The sequence below is a fragment of the Magallana gigas genome, chromosome 6 (genome assembly GCF_963853765.1).
Source record: "Magallana gigas chromosome 6, xbMagGiga1.1, whole genome shotgun sequence".
Taxonomy (NCBI): domain Eukaryota; kingdom Metazoa; phylum Mollusca; class Bivalvia; order Ostreida; family Ostreidae; genus Magallana; species Magallana gigas.
Window position 1 is genome coordinate 9,478,691 of NC_088858.1, and position 24,246 is coordinate 9,502,936.

The following is a 24,246-nucleotide window of genomic DNA, read 5'->3' on the forward strand; positions in this document are numbered from 1 at the left end:
TTTGATAGAAGGAATTGGAACAGTTTTTGATCTGAATTAAAAATTGTTTTAATCGTAAAATACTTAAATAATATTTATATATCTAAATATTTTGATATGAAGAAACATCCCCTGGATTATATAATTTCAGACTGGTAAAATTATTTATTAAAAACCCATCGATACCAATATATTTTTGTAATTAGAAAGTTTGCATCACAAATTATGGATAACACTAGATTCCTAATGCATGAGAGATGTAGGATACAGCATTACATTGCTCCCGCCTTTCAAGCCCCGCCCCGTATTCCTCTCGCATGTAAAATGTAGACAAACCGTACTTTAAATGTTTCCTATTGATTTCTGTGTATTTAGGCATATGATACGTTGGTAAAAATTACAAGGGTATTAGTTTTCATTTTTATGAATAAAGTAAAATTATTTCGTATAGTTACTCGATACTGTTTCGTAATGTCTGTCTGTAACATAATCATTTATGAAATAATAACAGCGACAAAAATTATACAATATTAATTAGTTTATTATCCGTTACGTATCAAGACACGTATTATTCAATTGGCCATCTAATTCACATCAACAATTATAAAGTCCATCCGTCTAACGACCTGAGAATCGAATGTACTTTCGTTCTTCACCGCTATTTTCCCGCTCCGAACCGGAATATATGAGTTTTGCTGTCGTCCCACCTTCCCTTGCCTCTAGCTTTCAATATACGTAACACATCGCTAACGGTATTCCTTTTCACCAGCTCACTTGGAACTGAAGTAAAGAAGTTGACAGTTATTTATTCTGGCAACTATTAATAACATGTAGATGGCTTACCTAATCTACGCATCACACATACAATTACGGTATACATTTTTAATCTGATTGCAGGAAGCACACATAAACAAATTATGCAAGAGTGGTGTAAAATTGGAATAATACGCATACAATTTGCACAGTCTATGTACAAGAATGGTGTGAAATTGGAATAAGACGCATAAGTCTATGTATAAGAATGGTGTAAAATTGGAATCAGACGCATAAAATTTACACAATGGTGTAAAATTGGAATCATACGCATAAAATTTACACAGTCTATGTACAAGAATGGTGTAAAATTGGAATCATACGCATAAAATTTACACAGTCTATGTACAAGAATGGTGTAAAATTGGAATCATACGCATAAAATTTACACAGTCTATGTACAAGAATGGTGTGAAGGAAAATAAAGAAAAGTAAGCAACGAAATGGAATAATCCTTCTTGTGAACATACTGTAAATATTTTATGTAATAACTTAATTGATTATTTTTAGCAACCAATAGAAAAGTAGTTTATTGTATTAAGTGTATTAGTCTGCACCCCCCCCCCCCAAAAAAAAAAAAACAACAACAACCTTAAAGTGACATTTTCTTCAACCCCTTGGCCTTGCCCAATATATTCTTCAATATTTTATTTTTTTTAACTTTCTCAAATACCGTGGGTTTTGTTTACACGATGCAGTTTGTATTATTTAAGATTTAAAATATCGTTAATGCAAGTTGATACATGTATAATCTTTACAGGAACACTAATCTTTATGTAACGAATATTTCTCTCTGTGAATTTCACGTCAAAAAAGCATTATGAAGCAAAGCAATATTTAAAAAACAAATTACTAAATTTCAAATAAGTTGTTGATATTTTATTAGATTTCGATGCAATCCGACAAATCAAAGAGGATTCGATGGCTAATTGTTTGTATTAAGATAAAATGGTTTTCTGTATAGCAATGATCTACATGGAATCGGGTTCAAAATAGTATATTCTTTCTTAAGAAATGCTCAAGTTTGTTATCTACACTGTACTGTGGAATCATCAATGTTCGTGGGGGACCAACGTTCATGGCCTTTGTGGGCAACCCTTAATTAAAATTATCCCGAACTTTCTACCAACGAAATTAAAAATTTGGCTACCCACACACATTTACCCCCCCCCCCCCCCACGAATAATAATGACTCCACAGTATATGAAATTAATTAAAATATTGAGTAGTTGTGTAATAATCATTACTTGTTTTCAATATTAAATTAAGGACGAAACTGGAAAATCGATTCCAATGAAACAAGTATTAAATAATGACTTGATGATATGTAAATGCCCAAGTAGATAAACTACAGTTTAAGATGAAATATTTCTCAGCTTTAGACAATTTAAACTCGCCAGAAGTTTTCAAAATCTTGGTAAAATTGACTTAATATCTTGATAATGCAAAAGAAGATGAAAAAGATATAAAAGAGGAGGAAGAACAGTACCTTCATCGTCTAGTTCAAAGTAAACGTCACTATCGAAAGGATAACTGCTGGCTTGATGCAGGACAACCACGATAAGGAACAGAAGGGCAAGCTTCCCGGATACACCCATCATCTTGACTGGAGAGAATCGTCAGGGAGAGAGTCGTCAGGAATACTGGTCTACCACCAGCCTCGCACTGTCTTATACCACCCGTGTTAACTCTCGAATGGTCAATTATTGACGTTAGGTGAAACTTAAGAGGTTTATTGCAAAAATAAAGTTTCAATCGGAAGTTTTCAGGAAAGACGAAGACGTGGGCAGGTAAAAATATCTTAACGCGCGAGTGAAAAGGATCCTTTCGTAAAAGCAAAACAAAATATAGATATATATTTTTAGATAAAATTTATTGCATGTATAACACTAAAAAAGTGTTTCTATCAAAGCTGTTTTCAATATACACTGTTTGAAATGCAAACCCCCCCCCCCCCCCCAAAAAAAAAAAAACCCCAAAAAACACCATTTTGAAATATAGAAAGACGACGCAATTAAACTTGGAATAGATATAAAATGACCTTTGCGTGTTCTTTTTGTTGAAATTATCAGATACCGTTTAATCGGATATGATCTCTCAGTTAACATCCGAACGTCATGAGGTGAGTGATACCTTCCTGAGAAATTAACAAGAGAGCGTCATATACATTTTGTTGAGGCAATCGATACCCCACAATAACGCTTCCTTAATCCGCCCATCGTTTGTGGTAATTGAAATTTGATCTCATACTCGTTCGGAAGCTATCAGTTTTTCAGCTGTAATGAACAATGTTGTCTGGTCAACAACTGGTTCATATTACGAAATAAAACTTGACAATGTACATTATACTAACGATAATAAAATCCTCTTGTTATAACTAAATATATACATATACCATTTGTCTAAAAAAAAATCTTCATTGGTAAGAAATACAAATTTATAAACAAAAATACTGTCATAGTAATGGCCACATCATTTACAATTGTTAATGCAATCATTTCAATGACAGATCGGGTAAAATGATTTTCCAATTGCTATCCGATTTACAACAAGTAAAACATATTGATTTTCTTTTGTACGATAATTAATTTGTGTGTAACGGATATAAAATATCAAGTGGAGCTCCATTTCTAACTAACAGTATGTGTATTTCCCGTGACATAAAAAATACAGTATATAGAAGATGCGATGCTCGTGGCCATTTTTAGACTTATATTAACATATCCAATGGTTATGAGGGCAAAGCACTTTCATCAATCCTCGGGGTTGACAGGAATGTATCTCCTCGGGCAAGCCGTCAGGCAATTATTCTTGTCTAAGGTTTTATAAAAGAGCTATCCAATTCAAATCCATTAGATAAGTGTATACAAATTAAGAATATGTCTAATTTTACTGCATATTTTCTGAATAATTTTTATAATATGTAACATCCATGTATAACGAAAGACCTTTTTTCACTTTTGATCCTTCAATGTCTTTTTCGGTATTTATTGTCATCATCATTGTTGCCAGAAATATTGACCCAAACGTTTTTTTCTTGAAATCACGAGTATGGATAATCAACTAATATACAGCAAGAAATACTTCTGTATAATGTGAAATCAAGTGTTCTCCTTATTAAGATTGAGTGTTGACCACAGCCTGTTCTAATTTGGTTTAAGAAAGCTTGCATTAGGATAACTGGGCCACAAGTTAGGAAATATAATTAAAGATTACATAACATTATCTAATCTTTTCTGAAAATAAATCAATGTACCAGTGCGCGGCATATTTTCTCTTCGTAGCAGAATATAAAAGAAAAGAATTTCTTTTTTAGATTTGTTTTTTTAAAGAAACTTTGTGTCAATAAATAAAAAAAAGAAATTTCAAACTTACTTATTATTTAATTTCTTACGTACATGAAATGGTTTCATAATAATTGAACTGTAGACTGTTCATTGACAAAGGTACCAAGATCATTACAGTAGAAAAAAATATCAGTCCCTCTTTTATTTTAATGCACAAAAACATCAACGGTTTACTGCTCTTGAGAGCAACAAAACTACATAATCGATGAATTGCATTCCATTTGAATATGTATTACTAATTAGAAAATCACGGAAAGAAGCAAACATTTTAATCATTTTGCCAATACAGGTGAAAGTAATAGCTACAGTCGGAACGGGATTTTTCTTTTCTGAGAATGCTTGCTTAACAATGTAACAATGTAAAAGAATCCAATATTTACAATGTATTAAAAAAAGATTTGCTGATAGATTTTTAAGGGAATTGAAAATAGTAATGCATACCTCAGACCTAGGAAGCTTTTAGAAATCAAGCAATGAAACATGAATACTGGTTGAAATAAAAGAAAGATAATTACAAAGTGAGAATTGTCATTACTTTAACTCGCATTTATTCTTTATATTGGAACAGGACACTTCTCCCTTAATGAGTTTTCTCCTCATTAGAACAATTGCCGTAATTCAATACATTTATATCAACAATTGTCGGATTTAGAAATTACACCAGCTAGATCAATATCTAGATCAATACAAGTGTACAAATTAACACTAAAAAAGGAAGCAGATTGGATGAAAAACTACAAAGCACAGGTTGGAGATGAGCTAGCTTAACACCACAAGGATAATTCTAAAACGTTTACGAAGCAAGCTTTATATTTAATACAAAAATAAGCATTGATCGGCGGGTTAACAGTAAAGTTACCCAGGGCTGAACAATTAGAAAAATAGATAGTATTGATTGATTAAATTTTAAAGCCACTAACCTTAATGTAAACATAAAGTTGCATGTTAGCTGAGAACTGAATAAAGGTGTTAGGTCTGTAAATAAAATATCCGGCTACTAGTCCACAAGCAGACATCAAATCCTTGATTGCTAACATCCGTACAGAATATGGAACAAGAAAATGGCACAAGTTCGAGTGAAGATATCCAGGAAAAAGTGGAAAAGGTAAGAAAAAAATCAACATTTAATACTAAAATGATCACTAAATGATCAAGCTAAACACGTTTTTATTTTATCGAAAGTTCTGCAATTTTTGGGATGTATACTGTATACAAGTATGTCCACTAAATAGATTTCTATTTTCAACTCGAACTAAAAAAAAGAACCAGGTAAGTTTCTACACTTAATCAAAAAAGGGAAAAGTTTTAAAAGAGTTTAGCATGAAAGAATAAGATACACCATGCATTGTTTCATAAAAAAATAAGTTACCAAGGTAACTTTGAAAGAAGCAAAATTGTGTTAATTAAAGGATTTTCTGATCGACTACATTGAAAATGTAAGAAAAATCTTTGGCAATTTCAATAAAGCATTATAATTATGATGTTTTCATGGATCTTGTTCACACAATATTTCTAATCTTTCATTAATAAATATATACAAAATGAAAATTTAATAAAAGCCATAATAACCAGCTTATATTATATGGATTGTCTACTAGTACAAATGTATGTAAGACCAAAACCTGTACCGGAGCCAACATTGTAGTAAGTATATGGTACGATTTGTCATAATAGAATTATTGTTCCGTTTTAACAAGAGCTTGGACTTTGGGTAGTTGTGTTAAGCAACAATGTGACGTAAGCCTGCCTATTTCATCGCTGGCCACTCAGATATGGCTCTTTGAAATCAACAAGATGTTTCTGGCTTTTGAACTAAGACTACGCAATCGGTGTATATTTCACTAGCAACCAGCGTCATTTTTAACTTGTTTTGACGCAAAAATAGATAGATACATGTACGTCCTACTGAAAGTCCAAGGCCTTGTTTAAATGGTTCTAATACGTTATGTTGTAGGTAACTTAATAACTTACATATTATTGAGCGTAAATTTAACCCACAAAATCATAAAACAGTACCGGTAGCATATAACCAGTTCAAATAAGGTTATTATGACTGTTATGACTGACTAAATTACTCTTATACAAGTTTAATCTTTTATAAACAGATTTCCAATATATTTTACTTATAAATGTATGTCAGCAATAACAACATCAAAAAAGTAATGGTCACGATTATGGTCAAACCATTTTTCTATTTTCATTGGTTACAATCTTATATAAGTAATCCATTTGCGTAAGAACTGTATAATGCAATGATCAAACAACCAAAAATTGAGTTTCAGTCCAAGATACAGAGCTTACTACTCTTTGTTATGTAAACACGACTCTTGCTGTGTGTTTGTTTACATTTGTTCAATATACATGTAACAATAAAAGTTTCTTTATAAGCCAATTTGCCTAACTGCTTGTTCGTTTTGATCATAAATAAACACTTTACAGCGTTGTCACATTCATTTTAGATCTAAACATGTAATTTTCTGATTATTATTTAAAACGTAAACAAAAACATAACAAAGAATCGCAAGCTCTCTATTTTGTTTAAAACTCGATGACTGACACTCAAATTTTGCTTGACCATTAGATATTTCTTACTAAAGCATTATAAACATTAGAATCGAACCAAAATCGTGACTATGCTACTTTAAAGAAGTTTGTTCCTCTGTTTTTGGGTAGCCATTTTGGGTCATCTCTATTCTAGAAATTTTGCAAAATATATTGATTCTACTCATTAATTAGAATTTTATAATGCCATTTAAACTATCTGAAATGAAATAATAAAGAAAAAATAACATATTTATAGAGTATAGTATGGGACTATATTTTGTGGCGGAAGGTTTTTAAAAAGAAAATGAACATTTTTCATAACTCAGCTGTTTTAGTGTACCGTCACTTTAGCTGCCTTATTTTCAGTGCAAACAAAATTGCCAAATATTTTGTGCATTAGGATATCTTCATTTTGTTACGAAAAACATTATTTTACAATTTTTCAATATTTCTATTGACACATATTGGCAAAATTAACTTAAATTTCATAAAAGTCAAGGAAAAATGAATCCCAATTTTTGCCTAAAATCAGCATATTTCATGCCATATCTCAAATTTTACATAATAGACCCATTCTTTATGTTTTATTTTCTGAAATTTTAAGATTTTTCTGACAAGTTTATCATAATTTGAGAAAAAGTTTGAGACTTTTAAATAATTTCATTACATGTTGAATTGGTAATGGATAAAAATAGCGTTTTATCAGTACAAAAAGGTCAAAATATCAATTAGGTGAAGAAATTGTAACATTTTTCTCTATGATAATTTTAATTTTATTTTATTTGAATAGTACACATTTGTATTTGATGCCATGGTTCATTCCGATAATAAAATATAAAAGGAAAAGCGATTTATGTGTAATCTGCACTTTCAGTGCAGAATGGTCATATTAAATACACCGTAGCGCCAAATGAAGCATATAGACCCCAAAATTTTGTTGTGAAATTTGGTTAAGCTATGTGTGAAGATTTTTTTAAAAAAACTTTAAGACTTTTTATCGTAGGATCCAACGTCCTCAAGGGCACACATCCAAAAATTAAAGTCTGAGTTCTGATATAAACGTGGGAATATCTTGTAGTCAAGGGTAGTTTTATTAGATTTCGACTAAGAGGTATATACATGTATCTGCAATGACATACAATCAATCTTACTTTTTAATGGAAGTTTAGTTTTACCAATACCAGTTGCAGAGCAGGATTGAGGAGACCGAGTATTCAATAAATGATCGATACAAATTTCATCAATCCTAATATTAAATAAACCTTAGCGCCAAAAATTGACATCATTGCTTATTCCGATTTTATTCCAATTCATATATTCGATTAGATTATCGGACCCTTCGTTTGGAAACCTGACTTGACATCCATCTTGTTTAAAGTTAGAATTCAACGTTAACACTGTGCCGGATAATTATGCCAGTGCCAAGGTGGCATTTTTGCAACCGCTTAAGATGCAGTTTCGGAAAAATCCATGTATACCAAATGATAGACCATTGTCTAGAGAGTATATAACCACTTTTGTTTTTAGTGTGTTTCACCTGACAGGTGAGATATTTACCTTTAAAAATAAATATCCCATAGGAAAATGATAATTCCCATAGGATAATTGATTCTCCTACAGGAAATATTGACAATTCTAAAGGATTTTATAAAAGTCCTGTAGGAATTATATTTCCTATAGGAGAATGGTATTTCCTGTAGGAATTTGATTCAGACATTTAGATTTCCTATAGGATATTAAGTTTTCCTATCGGATTTTATCAAATCCTATCGGAATTGAAATTCCTATAGGAAGTTCTTGTATTTCGATAGGAAACTTCAAATTACCTATACTGGTACTGTACCAGTTATCGGCTAAGACCAGTTATCGGCTAAACTGAGGGTTCGGGTTTATAGCATGTGACTATCCGAGATTTTTTAATTCAGTCGTCTGTTTCGAATGAAGAAAAGTAAGTTTGCTTGAAAACTTTCTTGAATATGTTTTAAACATAAGCTTTAACGATCATTGTTTACCGCTGATTTACATCTTTGCACTTTCAGCTACGGGGAAAGTGACGTAATAAGTTAAAAATAGAATATGACCTCTTTGTAATACGTTATTATATCCCTTCTTTAATTTGACATATAATATCAATACATATAAAATTTCTAAACAAAAGAAATTCTCTAAATTCTGAGAGATTCATGGTGCAGTTGAACGCCTGATTGCAAAATTATGTATTGAACAGCATACGTTTTTATGTATTAACGTATGATGATAAACGGATAATTTTATGAGTTTTGTTTATGTATAGTAACCCCTATGACCTATAGGCTGACCCCGCAAGGAACATAATTCAATTTAAACTTTGAAGAATATAAAATCAACATATGTAAAGGGATATTACTGTGTTATTATCACGAAGCCGATAACTGGTACAGTAAATGGTAAAAACTCGGCAAATTCGGAGCGTGCTAAATAGCACAAAAACAATATGTTTGGGTTCTAAATGATGATATAATCTAACAGATTGATAAATTAGGAGTTCACCATTTAAAATATGTCGAGTTTTAGTCAAATATATCAAGAAATAAGGAAACACGAAAAGAAAACGTAAAATTATAGCCGATAACTGGTACAGTGCCAGTAGGAATATTGTTTTTCCTATGGGAAAAATTATTTTCCTACAGGAATTTATTTTTGAAAGGTAAATATCTCACCTGACAGGTGAGATACAATGATAAAAAAGGTGGATGTTTACTCTTTAAGCGATGGTCTATCATATGACATATTTGAATTTTTCGCTATATGCAGCTTAAGCGGGTGCAAAAATGCCACCTTGGCACTGGCATAATTATCCGGCACAGTGTTCGTACTACAAGGTGGATCTACACACCAAAATGAAATTTGATTTTATAAAAAAAGAAGACAGATACATGATCCTTAATTTCTTATACAATCTATTTGGGGTAGTTTTTCATTAGTTAATTCAATAAGACCTAGTATCATCCCTTATTTGTAAAAAATACTGTAAAGGTGTCGAGCCACCTCAAAAAACCAAACTCCGGAATAAATTTGCTTAATTTGCTATAGGGTTAAAACAACCTTCTAACAATTTAATATATATATATATATATATATATATATATATATATATATCTATATATATATATATATATATATATATATATATATATATATATATATATATATATATTTGTTGTATGAAATGTTTATAATTTTAGTTACACTGTTGTTACAATAATACTTGCTTTATCATCATAAATTTATTCGTGTCTACATGTATATGATTTCAGAGAAAAGCATACATTAAAGTGGTTTTCCTGAAGGTGGGAGAAATAGATACACTGAAGGAGTTTTTTGTTGCGGATGTGTTTGTACAGATAAGATGGAGAGAGCCCAGCCTGGACAAGCCAGCAACGGAGGGTCAACGAATGAAGCAGGTGCTCACCGGAGCCCTGGTGAGTCACTAACGTATCTCTTGTAAGAGCTTAATCAAACTTCACATAAACAATTAGTGCAATCAATATAATATACATGTAATTAATACCATGGTTAAAAACCATCTATATAAGAAGTTTGGCAGTTATGAAGCGAAAGCTTACTTGTCCATAATATGTAGATATATGCTTAAACATCTGAGAGTGTCCCAATAAAAATGTTAATTAAACTCAACTAGCAACTGTATAAATGTTGAAATTAAAACAAAATATTTACTCTTCAATGTATTAACGAGATGTATGAATTTTTTTTCCTGTAGAAAAGTCTTACGCAAAACTACATAGAAATATCAAAAACAAAGGTAGGTCGCAATTCTCATGGTTAATCTTACTTATTTTCTTTAAAACAGAAATATAAAAGTTATTTGTTCATTGTGTATGTATTTAATTTGTGTTGACTATGTTGATGCTGAAATGGAATATCGTAAACTTGATAGAGCAAGAAATTCCAGTATGAAAACTACTGGGACCCAAAGATAGTGTTCCAAAATGTTCTGAGTGAAAGCAAACATTCCGAATGGAAAGTAATGCGGCACTATGACGAAGGCGAGGCGTACATTGTACAAAAACACAGGCTGAAAGCAACCTTTTCCGAAAATCTGGAACTAGCATTATTCCCTTTCGACATTCAGGTTTGTAGCTGGTCTTGGAAGTTATTCCTCTTTTTACCCGAACAAGAATGTTTTCTAAAGCATTATTCTCTTTTGACATTCAGATTTGTGGTTGGTCTTGAAGTTATTCCTCTTTTTACATGAACAAGAATGTTTTCTATGTGTACAATGTAGCAATCCAAATAGCAGAGCAATGTTTCTAAAGACTATTTTTGCAGAAAATGACTGAATGTTAAAATAAATAAATGATTAAGGGATTGATGAAGAGAATTTGTGCACGGAGACAAAAAAATGATTACATTTATATACAAATATACCATACATTTAACGAAAGGGTAACCATTTTTGATAAATCTGGTGAAATAATGTGTTCTCAATTCTTGATGTATAAATCTCAATTTAAGTACTTGCACGTGTGCTTGATATTATGAATATGGTTATAAACAAATGTTCACTGCTATAATTTAAAAAATTAAAACATAAAATAATGCATAACATCTGATGTCGAATATCATCATTCAATACGTGTAGTTCTTTTTTTTCAAAGGACTTGACCTTGATCATCAGCACAGAACTATCGGAAGCGGAAGTTGAGCTGGAGGAGGATCTTGAAGAGATGTCCAGTGTACAAATTGACAGTTTTGCAAAAGAACAAGAGTGGACCCTCCACGAATGCGTTTCTTTTACACCAAAAGTTACAACCAAAGCTTACACGAATCCAAAATTCAAAAACCCAACCGTCGTTGCCGGGTGTTTTGCAGGAAGGCGGGCCGGATTCTTCATCTGGAATGTGATGCTTATCATGGTAATTTTTATGTACATATATATGAAATGCTTTAAAATCAATATTGTTCAAGTACCATAAACCTACGTCCATTAATCCCATATACAAAATTATATAAGTATTGATTTGAGATACAAAGACGTCCCTAGATTTGATGTTTTGAACAAATTTCACGTTTTTGGAAAAATATATTTTCAACATACATGTTATATTTATTTACTCAACCTTTCTTTAGAATTTTCTTTAGAATTTATACCCTGTACTATAAAAATATTGTTCGATTAGATTACAGTTATTGCCATTTATATTCAAACAACAAATAGGTTAACTATGAAAACAAACTGAAAAAAATAAGCATTAGGGTATGCACATTTCTTACAAGACGTTAAAAGACCAGAGCTAAGGGCCTAAACGGTCACCTGAGAATAATACAGCCCTTTAAATAATTACAATTTTATTATTTTCATTTATTTTCCCTCGGACTGAAATGTCAAACTTCATTGGTTTAAACATGACACGTTACTGCTGGATATATATCAGTCTGGTGAGAATTAATATTCGGCAATATGACCGACGCTTCGCCAACTCATCCCGCCATTTCATAATTTTTAAATAAAAAACCACACTCAGTGTGTTCTTAAAATATTTGGAGTAGTTTCCCTTTTAAATTACGTTTGAATTTAAGAAGTTGCCTTTTGAAATGACGTTACATTGTTGTGTATGGAGCAGAATAAAACGATAGCGTCGAAATTTGCTCAAACCTCTGTGTAGGGAAGGGAGAAAAAGTTTAAAATTAAACAGCAACAAAACATGACAAAAGAACGAGGGCGCAGCAAAGATTTTTAAAGACTTTTTAAACGATGAGGATGAAATTTTTTAGAGATCGATTGTGTTAAATTGGACGAAATGTAAGTCACTTTTATGCCTGGATTTTTGAGGATGATCGCTTTTTATGAAACTATTGTCACACTCGATTGTCTTCCGTAAAACTTAATAGTTTGTTACTGTCTGACTACAGAAATATATCGCATTGATGTCTCATAGATGACTTGGCTTCGCATCGCCGCCTGATCAACCCGATATATTTCTATAGTCAGCCAGTAACAAACCTAATCACTTATAATAGACGTTCTTGCCTAGCTTAGTCATTTACTTAGTATGCTAGCTAGGCGTCGATGAGTATAAAATAAAGTATAGAAGATTTCAAAATAATTCAAACAAACTCATAATATGAAAATTAATTCGAATAACAACCACGTGTTAAAGTTTTGGTTAGTTTGTTGCCGTGCTTAGTAGGTTTTAAACAATAAGGATACATGTACTTCAATCTTTCGCAAATGTCGAGACAATTGTAATCACATTGGGTACCAGAAGCCGGAGATTGAAGGAAATTAATACAAAGAAACAATAAGATCAAGTTTCATTACGACCGTTCAGTTTTAAGTTACAAAGTCCTTTTTGGAAATCTTATAATATGGTTTTTTAATGAATTTTGATTACACGGATTAACATAAAACCCGTCTTTCTAATTTTTGATTAAGGTCTCAGGCGCAAGTTTATTCGATGAATTTAATTATGATTCTATTTTATAATAATATACAGAGGAAATAAGGTATTTTCTAAGATTATTTTATTTATTTCAGACATTGATTAGTTCCCTGTCATTGGCGACTTTTGCCGTGGACAGGGGCTTGCCACAAAACCGTCTCCAGCTGTCCTTTACATTGGTTCTAACTGGCGTGGCGTTCAAGTTTGTCGCCAATCAATCCATACCCAAGATATCTTACTTAACTCATCTGGTGAGTATTCATGAAGATATTGTGAACCGAGAAATACCAGTATTATAAAAATGTAGCCATGCATGGAATTATTAATTCTTGTAACATTATGTATTGCAATAGAAGCAAAATAATACCAAAATACACATCTTTTGCCTAATGTAACAAGTTGTTGAAATTGATCCTTTACAAATTAACAATTTACCCATTGAAGGAACAAATAGTACAGTTTTACTTGTGTAAGCAAAAAAATTACAAAAATACACATCTTTTGCTTAATTTCACATTTTTTTGTAAATGGTCATTTGCAAATCAACAATTTACCCTTTGAAGGAATAAATAGGGTAGTGTTACTAATGTAATCAACTAATTAACAAACCACGCTAGCCCCAGGCGTTAACTACAATGAAACAATGAAATATGTATGACGGTACCCAGGTTACTTCGAGAGATTAAAACTTTGAGGGGTCGGAGTTCGAGCCATTGAGTGTCACCTGTATCTCCAATGTTGTCAACATGGGGGTATTTGGTGGGTTGAAATTTATGCAACCGTGAACTACTTATAATATAAATTTGCTTTGATGTTTTCAAAACAGGATAGGTACATCCTGGGTAGCATGATTTTTCTGTACCTTGTCTGTATCTGGCACGGTGTGGTGACCTTGATAGAGGGCGTCGCGGCGGGTGCAGAGGCAGACCGTGATGCCTTCATTGTGTTCGCTTCCAGCTTTGCTTGTCTTCAAGTTATGTTCATTATCAGCGTTGTCATCAGCGTAAGTAGAGTTCTTTACTTAAAATGGAAAGTGAAATTTATTATTAAATAAGAAATTCCTTATCTGTGTTCATTTCATGGTCTAATGCATGGTGATAAGTTAAAACAGCTTCGGTAATAAGTAACGTATTTGTGCCAGGTGTAGGGTAGAATTTCATTATAAACAAACATGTTTTCAAATAAAATTTGAAATTGTACCAAATAACAACTCTGTGCACTCACTGACCAAAACACGTGATACCTGAATTACACCGGTGTTCCTTTTCGGATGCAAAAGGCAAAAACTAGCTTCTATAATATTTTTTGTCTCAAGCTTGCATTTTTCACATATAACACATCAATTCTTTATTACCAGGAGGGCTGGTCCAAGAAGTCATATTAGTAGTTTGAATGAATCATTGAATTAGTCCCTGATAGTTTTTTTTATTTAATTCGATTTAATATCAATATTTAGCAAAGATACTTGAAATAAACATACAAATTCTATGTTATGCAAATCCTTATTCGTTCATTTTTCACCGAAAACAAATAATAGGTCATATATAGAGTTGAGCAAAAATCATGTATATGAGTGGACAACGTGGCAACACTCACTGCACGTCACTACATAATTTCAAATCAGTCAAATCAGTCAAAACAGCAAACACACCCAGTAAGCCCGAACATGTTCTGATTAAAATCACAATAGTAATTGACCGATTTTTCCGTAAATACAAATGTATTTAGCATACATGTCAAATCCAGCTCTCTCTCTCTCTCTCTCTCTCTCTGTATGTACTACTCCGTTAATAGACTTAGAAGTTTAAAAGGAAATTCTTCATTCTCGGTACACTGTCCTCGGAAAATTTACAAATAATTCTCTCTTCATTCGCTGTTTTAAAATGGGTTTAACTTCAACCGACTTAATCAGTTTTCTTTTTTTAAATTGTAATATTTATTTATTTTTAGGGTTACCAAAGATACTCAAATGTTAAGAAAATTGAAAGAAAATATCAGGTAGACTCTTTCTTGCAATGTTAAAAAATGTCTAAAAAACTGATAAGATTATTTCACTTCGTCTTGAACTATAAATGCTATATTATTAATCACAACGGGTATTTATAAAAGAGAGACATAGTTTTATTTGCATATCGTAAGCTTCATGATCATTTTGTTTTCAAAAACGTATAGGAAATTTTTAAAGCTTTGTACTTAATAGTCTCTAATTTAAAGAGCTAGTAAAAGTACTATTCTTTTTGCAGGAAAAAATCGGCAAACGGTTGGCTTTCGAAAAAGAATCTACTAAAAAGAAAACAAGGGTCAGTTCCATGGACGTGTAGGAGATGTCTAACAAAGATCTCCTTGGACAATTCCTAATTAATTGTCTTCTCATTTTAACTAAATTAGCGTTTAATTAACACTATTATTGAGCGAATGAGGTGATAATTACATGTATTGAGTGGTAGCTTACTAGTTATAAGTTATCAGTAAACACTGCAAAAACGTCAGAAAAAACTTATCGAGTTAATGCAGAATAGCAATTAAGGTTGATTTCAAACTTTTGAGGTAGTGATAGAACTGCGTTCATTAAATTTATGCATATCTAAGACTTTCCTTACGCTGTTTAATATATAATGCACTTGAAGTATGGAACTTTAGTTTTAAACAAACTAACATTTAGGTTTGAAGCTGATATTAAGTGTGTTTTGAAAAGAGTATTGTGTGCCATTATAACTTAAAACTTTGATAACGTTTTCTGACAAATATATTGAAGAGGCAAATGTTAGAATTCGAGTAGTTAAAACTAGTTATATTACCATAATTTATATAAGTTTTACACTGTAGCTGAGATGCCACGGACGTTTTGAAAACGTTAAAAAGTTGCTCTGTTATTCAACAGTTAATTTTTAACCAAGCATACAATATACAGATTTACAGGAAATATTTCTCACGACTATTTGTAATTAAAAAAGCACAATATGTAGCAAGTGTTTCTATACGAGGAACAACGCGTTCTTCATTAATTTGATTTCTTGCACCTATAACCCTCCAATACACGATTAGCTGATACAGAATATATTGTAATGCTGAATAATTCGAGGGACAGTCAAGGCCTCGCATTGAGTACCGTGTTAGATATATGTCAAAGCATACAAAGAAGTGATATCTTATATACAAAAAATTGTATTCGATTTGTTGTAGATATTATAACCCCTGTACAACAATAAATGTGCTGCTTTAGGCAAATTAGTACTATTTCCTGACATCGTTAAATGTAATTATGTGAAAAAACTGATAATTGGCAAGTGAACTCTTAGACAAGCTATACCATTAGCTTAAGTACACACAAAAAAACCTAGTGGTAGTTAAAAGAAAACTGCTTAATTCGTTGAAAATAAGGTTTCTTTCAAAAGTATGCACAGTAAGTATTACCTGTTATGTGTGATCAAGATTGTTTTTATTTTATAAACTGTTGGTAAAATAAGGAACCCGTTCTAATTTAAGACAAACCAATGTATAAAAACCCATTAAACTGCAAATAGAAAGGGATGATACTACCTGAAACGCCTATGATCATATGTATAAAGAGTCTGTAAATGGAAAAATGCAAAATCCTTGTAGACTTTTTACATTTAGATGTGTATTGAAAACTAAAGCGATAGAGGGGTGATTCAAAACAGACAATCTGAACTGGGTTTTTTTGTGAATGATTGTAGTGTTAGTACAAAAACATTCATGATTATAAAAGTACCAAGAGTAGTTTGAACCTTGGGAAGACCATGTATTCATGTATTCAGAGTAGTTTAACCTTGACTCTAATTCTCATGATCCCAAAATTCATAACCACATCTTAGAGCGACATGGTCTCAATTTGAGCGTATATTTTCCCCTTAATTTTACAATGTTTATAATGCTTAAGGAATGTTTATTTTTTATTGTTTCTGGATACTTTTGCCAGGACCAAGATGGAACCTCTTTTGTTTTTAGCGCGTCTCACATGACAGGTGAAATATTTACCTTTAAAAATTAATATTTCACACAGAAATAAACATTTCCTTAGGAAAAATATTTTTCCTACAGGAAATTTTTAAAATCCTAAAGGGTTTTCTAAAACTCTCACAGGAATTATATTTCCTACAGGAGAAAAGTATTTTTTGTAGGAATTTGATTCACGCTGTGTAAAAAAAGACATCAATCAGTCGAACCCGTCCATGAAATTTACTATGAACCTTTATCTTACCTGACAGGTGAGATATATTGATAATATATGTGGTTATTACTTCTTCTGCAAAGGTCTATCATATGACATATCTGAATTTACGATACATGCACCTTAGTCTAGTGCAAAACTGCCACCTTGGTTCTGGTATATTTCTTTAACAGATATCTTTATACAAGGGTTGATCCAAAAGTAATGTCACACTATGCACATGCAGCGCTTCTCATGGGAGCTGTATTGTATAAAATGATACATTAAAATTATCCCAATCAAAATTTTAATTCAAATGAAAAATTTGATACGCTGAATAATTGAAAAGATATGAATGTTTATAACATGATATATACGTGACATCGCCGTATCATAAAATTATGTCTCTTTTAGGTTTTTAATTCAGATTTAATAAAATGGTTCAACATTTGAAAAAAGATCCAAGCAACACAATATTTTAAAACAGATATGACACAGACTTTTTCTAACTGTTTTAAACCATTAGAAAACTTTACCGTCCATTTCGGTTAACTACGCAGTGCCTTTTGTCTCTCGACCACAGAATAAAAAAGCCGGATATGTGAATAGTAATACGATGTATTTTTTTGCTTCGAAAGATAAAAATTATTAGAAAATATACTGGAATTGATATATGAACCTAAAAGTGAGTGCGAGTGAACACGGTACCCTTAATATGGTTCCAATATTAGCATATATAATGTTAATAACTAAATTAGATAGTCAGAAGACTTACGCTTTGAAGGAAAATTAAAGCTAGGTTCTTCTGGTTTCAGATATATTTTAAAATTACGTTCATGACATTTTGAAGAGCCATCGATAAAACTGATCTCACATTAAATAATCCAATATACTACTCCATCGATTACAAAAAGAGTAATTATTTACTTAATGAAAAATAATATGTGAATAGAGCATCATGGCTATTTTTTATATAGGACTAAATTATGAAGTTCTACCTGAACGCCAAGGACTCAGAAATGACGTCACTGGCGTGCGGCGTCTATCCTTACCTCACTCTCTTTGAAATATATTATCTTCAGAAATAATTTTCATAATGCATTACAATTTTCAGATCTGAATTGAAAAAGGTATAGATATTCGAAGCACAAATTGTTGTCATTTTACGTCAGTTTTTCGCGATTTTATTGCATCTGTGACATAACTTTAGGATCAACCCTCGTACTTTGCAAATAAGATTCCTAAAAGAAATTTAGAAAATTAGACATGAATTTTTTTAAAGTGTTCCATATGGAAAATTGTATTTTCCCAGTCAAATTTTAATTTCATTTGAGAATAATTTGTAGCATATCTGGATTTTTGGAAACTAGGCAACAATGGCACACACGTAATTATTATCACAGCGTTATTGTAAAGGTCATATGAATGGTATTGATCACTTCCGCCAAACAGAAAGAAATTGAGCGCTAATGCTCGTATTTACATTGATCTTACGTCACCCATGTATTCCATTATCATAGCTTACTAAGGTTTCGGGAATAAGTGCACGTTTAACTGTTTTCCTATTTTTAAAATACCCAAAACACACACACACACGCACACGCACACACACACACACACACACACACACACACACACATATATATATATATATATATATATATATATATATATATATATATATATATATATATATATATATAATTTTCTCCACTTGGAAGGGATCTTCACCTTTTAATTGAACATGTCAAATATCGGCCAGAAAACGTTTTCGTACGATAAACTGTTTGATTGAAAATAAATCGATTTATCTTGATATTTAGAACAGAAATATGTTGCAGTCGTATTATCACAGACTTCCCCAATCAAAATGCCGTCACTTTCATTAAATGCTCTCTCAGTCGTAGAACGACTTCTGCGTACTGAGTAGTGTCCCTTTACTAGAACTCTCCGTGCCGCGTCTTCGCTCTCGAAACTCCGTTCTCCCAACTCTGCATTCAGTTAATGACCGAAAAAGACGACATACTTCGTTCCGAAAATAATTTGCTGTCAGATAATAGAGAAAAAAATTAAGGGAGTATTGTGATAGCCCGATCTCGTCAATTATCTTCTTCGCAACAAGATAGTCAAAAAATGTCTTCCATGTGGAATCTTTCCCAATTTCACTGACGGATAGAGTTTCATCTCCGGTTGGGATCCTGTATTGTAGCGCAAAAATTATAGCAACTGGAATAACAGTAAAGAGTCTGTAGAAAGAGACACATAAAAGAGTTACAGTTGAAACTCGTAAACTTCGTTGTTTAGTCTGTTCCTTTCGTCTCGTTTTTAAAAGTTTGCTACTGAAACTATTCAGTTCAAACGATGGAGCTGTATCTCTTCGCAGCCTAATCGAGCGTGACACTGCGTTTATAACTAAGACATTCAGTATCAACGACGCCAACGGAAATGCACAAAAAACAAGAATATCACTGACCCAGATCCAAATTTCGAAAAACTTTATCCCTGTGCCCTGGCATTCTCCATCTGGAAACACTGTCCATCCAAAGACCTGAGGCACTGCTAGCAAGAGGGAGAGAATGATTATTGCAACAATCTCCAAAGCTCCCCGATTTCTCCTTGAAAAGCGCTCACCTTTGAATGGGATGGCTATAGATATGAATCGTTCTAGAGTGAATCCCAATATAAGTAGTGGACTCATATACTGAGCAAACATGTAAAACACAAAGAAAGTCGGACACCAGACAGGTTTGTTCAACGTACTCACATTCCACGTGAACTGTAGTTCCATCACGCTGTGCAATGCCAGCAATACAAGGTCCGAAACTGCAAGAACTGTAAGGTACAATGCCGAAGTGTTCGTCTTGCGTATTTTTCGACTCCATATTTTAATTGTCAAAAGATTTCCAACGAGACCAATGAAGTATAGGATCGGACTAACATATTTATCAACAAAAAAAGCCGAAGGAGCATACAACTCAAAGATACAAGAATACCATGAAACCACGCCAATGCGCGGACACAAATCGTCCCGAACTTCCGTTGTATTGTTCATAGATCCATTCATTATGAGGAAATTGCTCATTTTCCGAACTCTACTATGCAGGTAATTAATGGCTCTCACAAAATGAGCTTTCTGCGTTTTGTTCTGATACAATTCTTTTGACGATTTTACGATGAAAAGATATGTGCGGGTGGAATTTCAGAAAACTTGTCCGATTCAGACACTTCTTTAGCTACATGTTTAAGAAAAAGCGTCGATTCTGAAAAAACAAAATATAATTCAATTGAATGTATGAATAAAAAATCCATGCACTCTGAACGGAAATATTTACATCCCTTCAAATATTAATGTAACAAAAAATGTGTTTTATAAATATTGTAAACCTCAAGCAGGGGAAGTCATACAACAAAATACTGTTTTACTGCCATTGATTGACCCCAGAAAAAACGTTAATTGAAACATTTTTGATTGTCTAATAATATTGAAATTTTTAAAAATGAAAGTTAGGATTGGATAATGATTTAGAACAAATTGAACTAAAGTTGTTACGCATTATGCAAGTATACATTATACAAGTATTATCCCCGAGTTACTGTCAACAAATTAAAACATTTATACTCTCTTATAAAAAACGGTAAGGCGTGCGTTAAATTTATACAGGTGTTTTTATAGATACATCAGCGAGAATCATTAATGTATCTCTAATTTTACGCCTTTACTACACAGTTATCGAAAAAGTTCTGAATAGCAAGTCAATAGTTTACTATTGAAATGCCATTATCATATGAGACAACAAAACTGACAAATATAAGTACCTTACAGAAAAAATCCTAATTATAAAAATCAAATAATGTACCTTTTTAAACATTATACTTATCATACCTAAAAATGTAATGCACACCTCTCTATATGAAATTCAATTTGTAAAGATCGACAAAATTACCTGAAAGGTATTCATAAATCAGGTTGCAAGTAAGTCTCATCAAATTAATGAATCCTAAGCCAGTAGTAGCTGCTTAGCCAAGGAGATGAACGATCGCACACTGAGACGATCTACCACTAACAGTAGTATTTACGCCAGGGTTTGACGATTCATTCTCACATAACAATCTATATAGCTATACGCTCTGTGGCTCACAGACTATGCTAATTATCATTTGAGCGCAGAGGCATACACTCCATCCATTAGATTTAGGAACTGACACATTGTGTTAAAAAACTACATTTCGATAGTTGTTAAGCGTGCAAATTTGTTCAGATTTTGAGTTTCTGAATTGACAGGTAATGTTTTTACAAAATGATTTTTATTATGTATTGGATGTTGGTTACAAATATTATTACAGATAAAGATATAACTTTAAAAGGATAAACTACATATTATCGGTCTTGTGAGGAAAGAAAAATTAATGTAGTAAAATGTAATACATTATAATTCCTAGGCTTGCACTCTGTCGGTTGATGACCCGAAATCTTTTGACGAAAAAAAATGAAGAAATGAAAAAAAAACAACAAAATAGAAATGCAGATTTATGATTTTCGGCTTGTCTCGTTTACACTCATTCTGATAAGTATGCTTATAATCACTTTAAAACATTCCACCTTTAATCTGTAATGTAATCGCAACATTACATTCTATGTTAGAGGGCATATAATTTCTGTTTAATATATTTCTCTAGGGATAAAATTACATACTAACTGTGAAACTAAAATGCATCATTATATTGTTAATTGGTATCCCAGATTGAGTTAAACTGGGTCTCCCATCTGCCTAACAAGCTTTGACAAATTGCCATACCATGAGTGATTACATTGTATCTAATAATGTTATGTTCTAGAGAATATTTTGATTCACTATGAAACATTATATCAATAACACATCCCTTTGTGCTGACATACGTGATTAAATGATGGCCTCCCCGGGGTTACAATACAGATGTGATTCCAAGTAAAAAGGAAAAGTTTATTAATTCTGTCTCGTCCGGATAGAAAAAAGCGTGGAAATTCGTATTTATTGTTCCGATGAAACAAAACTGAAAACGTAAGAAGAAATAATGTGCATAACATATCGGAGTGATTTTCTTTCGTAAGAATATTTATCCCAAAAATGAGAATTAAAGCACTGATTAAACATGTAACAGCCCCTTATTTCTAGAGGTCCTGTAAACTTTGTGTTGATTGTTTTGATTTTCTATAAGTAAAAGTGGTTATTTACGCTGGTGGTAAAGTACACGTTTTCTGGAGTCAAACAATACACGTGGGTATTATATACGTGGATGCATGAACTATACCATACGCAACTTTTAACTTTTTTTTACTCGCGGGGTTATTATACGCGGATTTAAGCTAACCGCGTAACTAGTGTAAATTTCCCCCATGCGTAAATAACCACTTTTACAGTAATGCTGTAAATGTTTTTTGGTTTTTTTTTGTTTGTTTTTTATTTGTTTTGTTTTTTTTTTTAAAATCAGTATTATGCATGTATATCATGTACAATCAGTATTATGTTTTATGTGTTTGCTCTGCTCCTGTTTTGTATTTTTTTATTTGGACTTTCGAATTTAAACAAGGTTTTATCACCACATGTCATCATAAAGAACAGCATTTCTGTTGTCAACATAAAATTTTGATTCCTTGACATTGTTGACATAATTAAACTTCATTTTATATACAATGAAGCGCATTGAAGTTGTTAAATGTTTCGTTCGAATGGAATGTTCTAAACTTTGTATCGAACGTCAATTGTTACATAAGACACGCCCATTTCTTTTGAAACGGGGAAAACAGTAGTCCTCACAATGCTTTCGGAACCGCCTCTCTTCTAAACACACAAGCAGGAATTTCACACAAGTGCGATATACACAAAAGCACACATAAACACACTTTTTTCTTTCCAACGATGTTCAGAAGCAGTGACATTGTTCAAAACAAAGAGTCAAGAATATTTTAGTAACATATTTATTTGTGTTTTGAACTTCCTGTTACATGTACTGTTTTGTAAATAATGTACTCACATTTTTCAGTTTTTCGTTTTAAAGAGGTAAGCTACGTTCTTCGTCTTCTGCTACATTTTTGCTGTGCTCGCAGCATGGTTAGGGGACTGAGGATATGCACGGGGCTCGTAAAACATATACGGAGAAATATCGGGATTCAGCTTGTGTCCATATTTCTAGGATCCACAGCCCTGCTTGTGTTGTTTAGAAAATGAGCGGTTCCGAAAGCATTGTTACGAATACTGTTTTCCTCGTAATGAATGAAATGGGCGTGTCTTATGTAAAAATCGACGGTCGATACAAAGTGTAGGATATTCCATTCTAACGAAAACTTTTACCACTTCAATGCGCTTCATTCTATCAGACCTTATTTTAAACATCAAAAATAGGGACGATTCCATTGAGATAGTTCCCTTTAATTCCTGGCCCTATTTCCACCTTATTATTAGTCCCCTACCGGTTTCACCGGAGGGGACTATAGCTTTCCTCTGCGTCCGTCAGTCCGTCCGTCAGTCCGTCTGTCTGTCCCACTTCAGTTTTCCACACTTTTTTTCTTTATGCATTTGAGGAATAATATGAAACTTGCTGAACAGCTTCAAAATGTCAAACTACAGATCAAGTTTACACTTTTGTAGCGTCTGATTGACATATTTCCGAGAAATTTAATTTTTATATTCCAATTTTTTAATGTTCGGGTTCGTTATCGGGTTCGGTGTGTAACTGAATAAACGAGGTCAGTATGTAGTCAGTATACTGTGCGTTACTTGTACCATTCCTTTTCCTGTACCATTCCTTTTATCATTTCTAACAAACAAATGAATTCTATAAAATAGTGTCAAGCATTGTGTTGTAAATTTAATCGGCAGGGTTTTTTTGTATTATTATTACAATCGGGTTCGTTGTCGGGTTGGGCTGTTCAACTGTTTGGTTTGATTCGGGGTACAGAAGACGGTAAGAA

General features: G+C 32.4%; 1 protein-coding gene and 1 long non-coding RNA gene across 2 annotated transcripts; one reads left to right on the forward strand and one right to left on the reverse strand.

Moving 5' to 3' along the window:
* Nucleotides 1–499: 499 nt before the first annotated feature.
* Nucleotides 500–2,605, reverse strand: LOC109619562 (uncharacterized). The gene is made up of 2 exons (XR_002200297.3): nucleotides 2,282–2,605; nucleotides 500–759 (listed from the first exon to the last, which is right to left on the reverse strand). It is a non-coding gene; the product is annotated as an uncharacterized lncRNA (long non-coding RNA).
* A 2,452-nt stretch (nucleotides 2,606–5,057) lies between these two features.
* On the forward strand, nucleotides 5,058–16,532 carry LOC105334588 (cys-loop ligand-gated ion channel). Its single transcript, XM_011438111.4, has 9 exons — nucleotides 5,058–5,244; nucleotides 9,980–10,144; nucleotides 10,444–10,485; nucleotides 10,621–10,815; nucleotides 11,342–11,599; nucleotides 13,222–13,377; nucleotides 13,953–14,129; nucleotides 15,077–15,124; nucleotides 15,370–16,532. The coding sequence occupies exons 1-9, from the start codon at nucleotides 5,188–5,190 to the stop codon at nucleotides 15,445–15,447; spliced, it is 1,176 nt and encodes a 391-aa protein (XP_011436413.3). The 5' UTR covers nucleotides 5,058–5,187; the 3' UTR covers nucleotides 15,448–16,532.
* The last annotated feature ends 7,714 nt before the right edge of the window (nucleotides 16,533–24,246 follow it).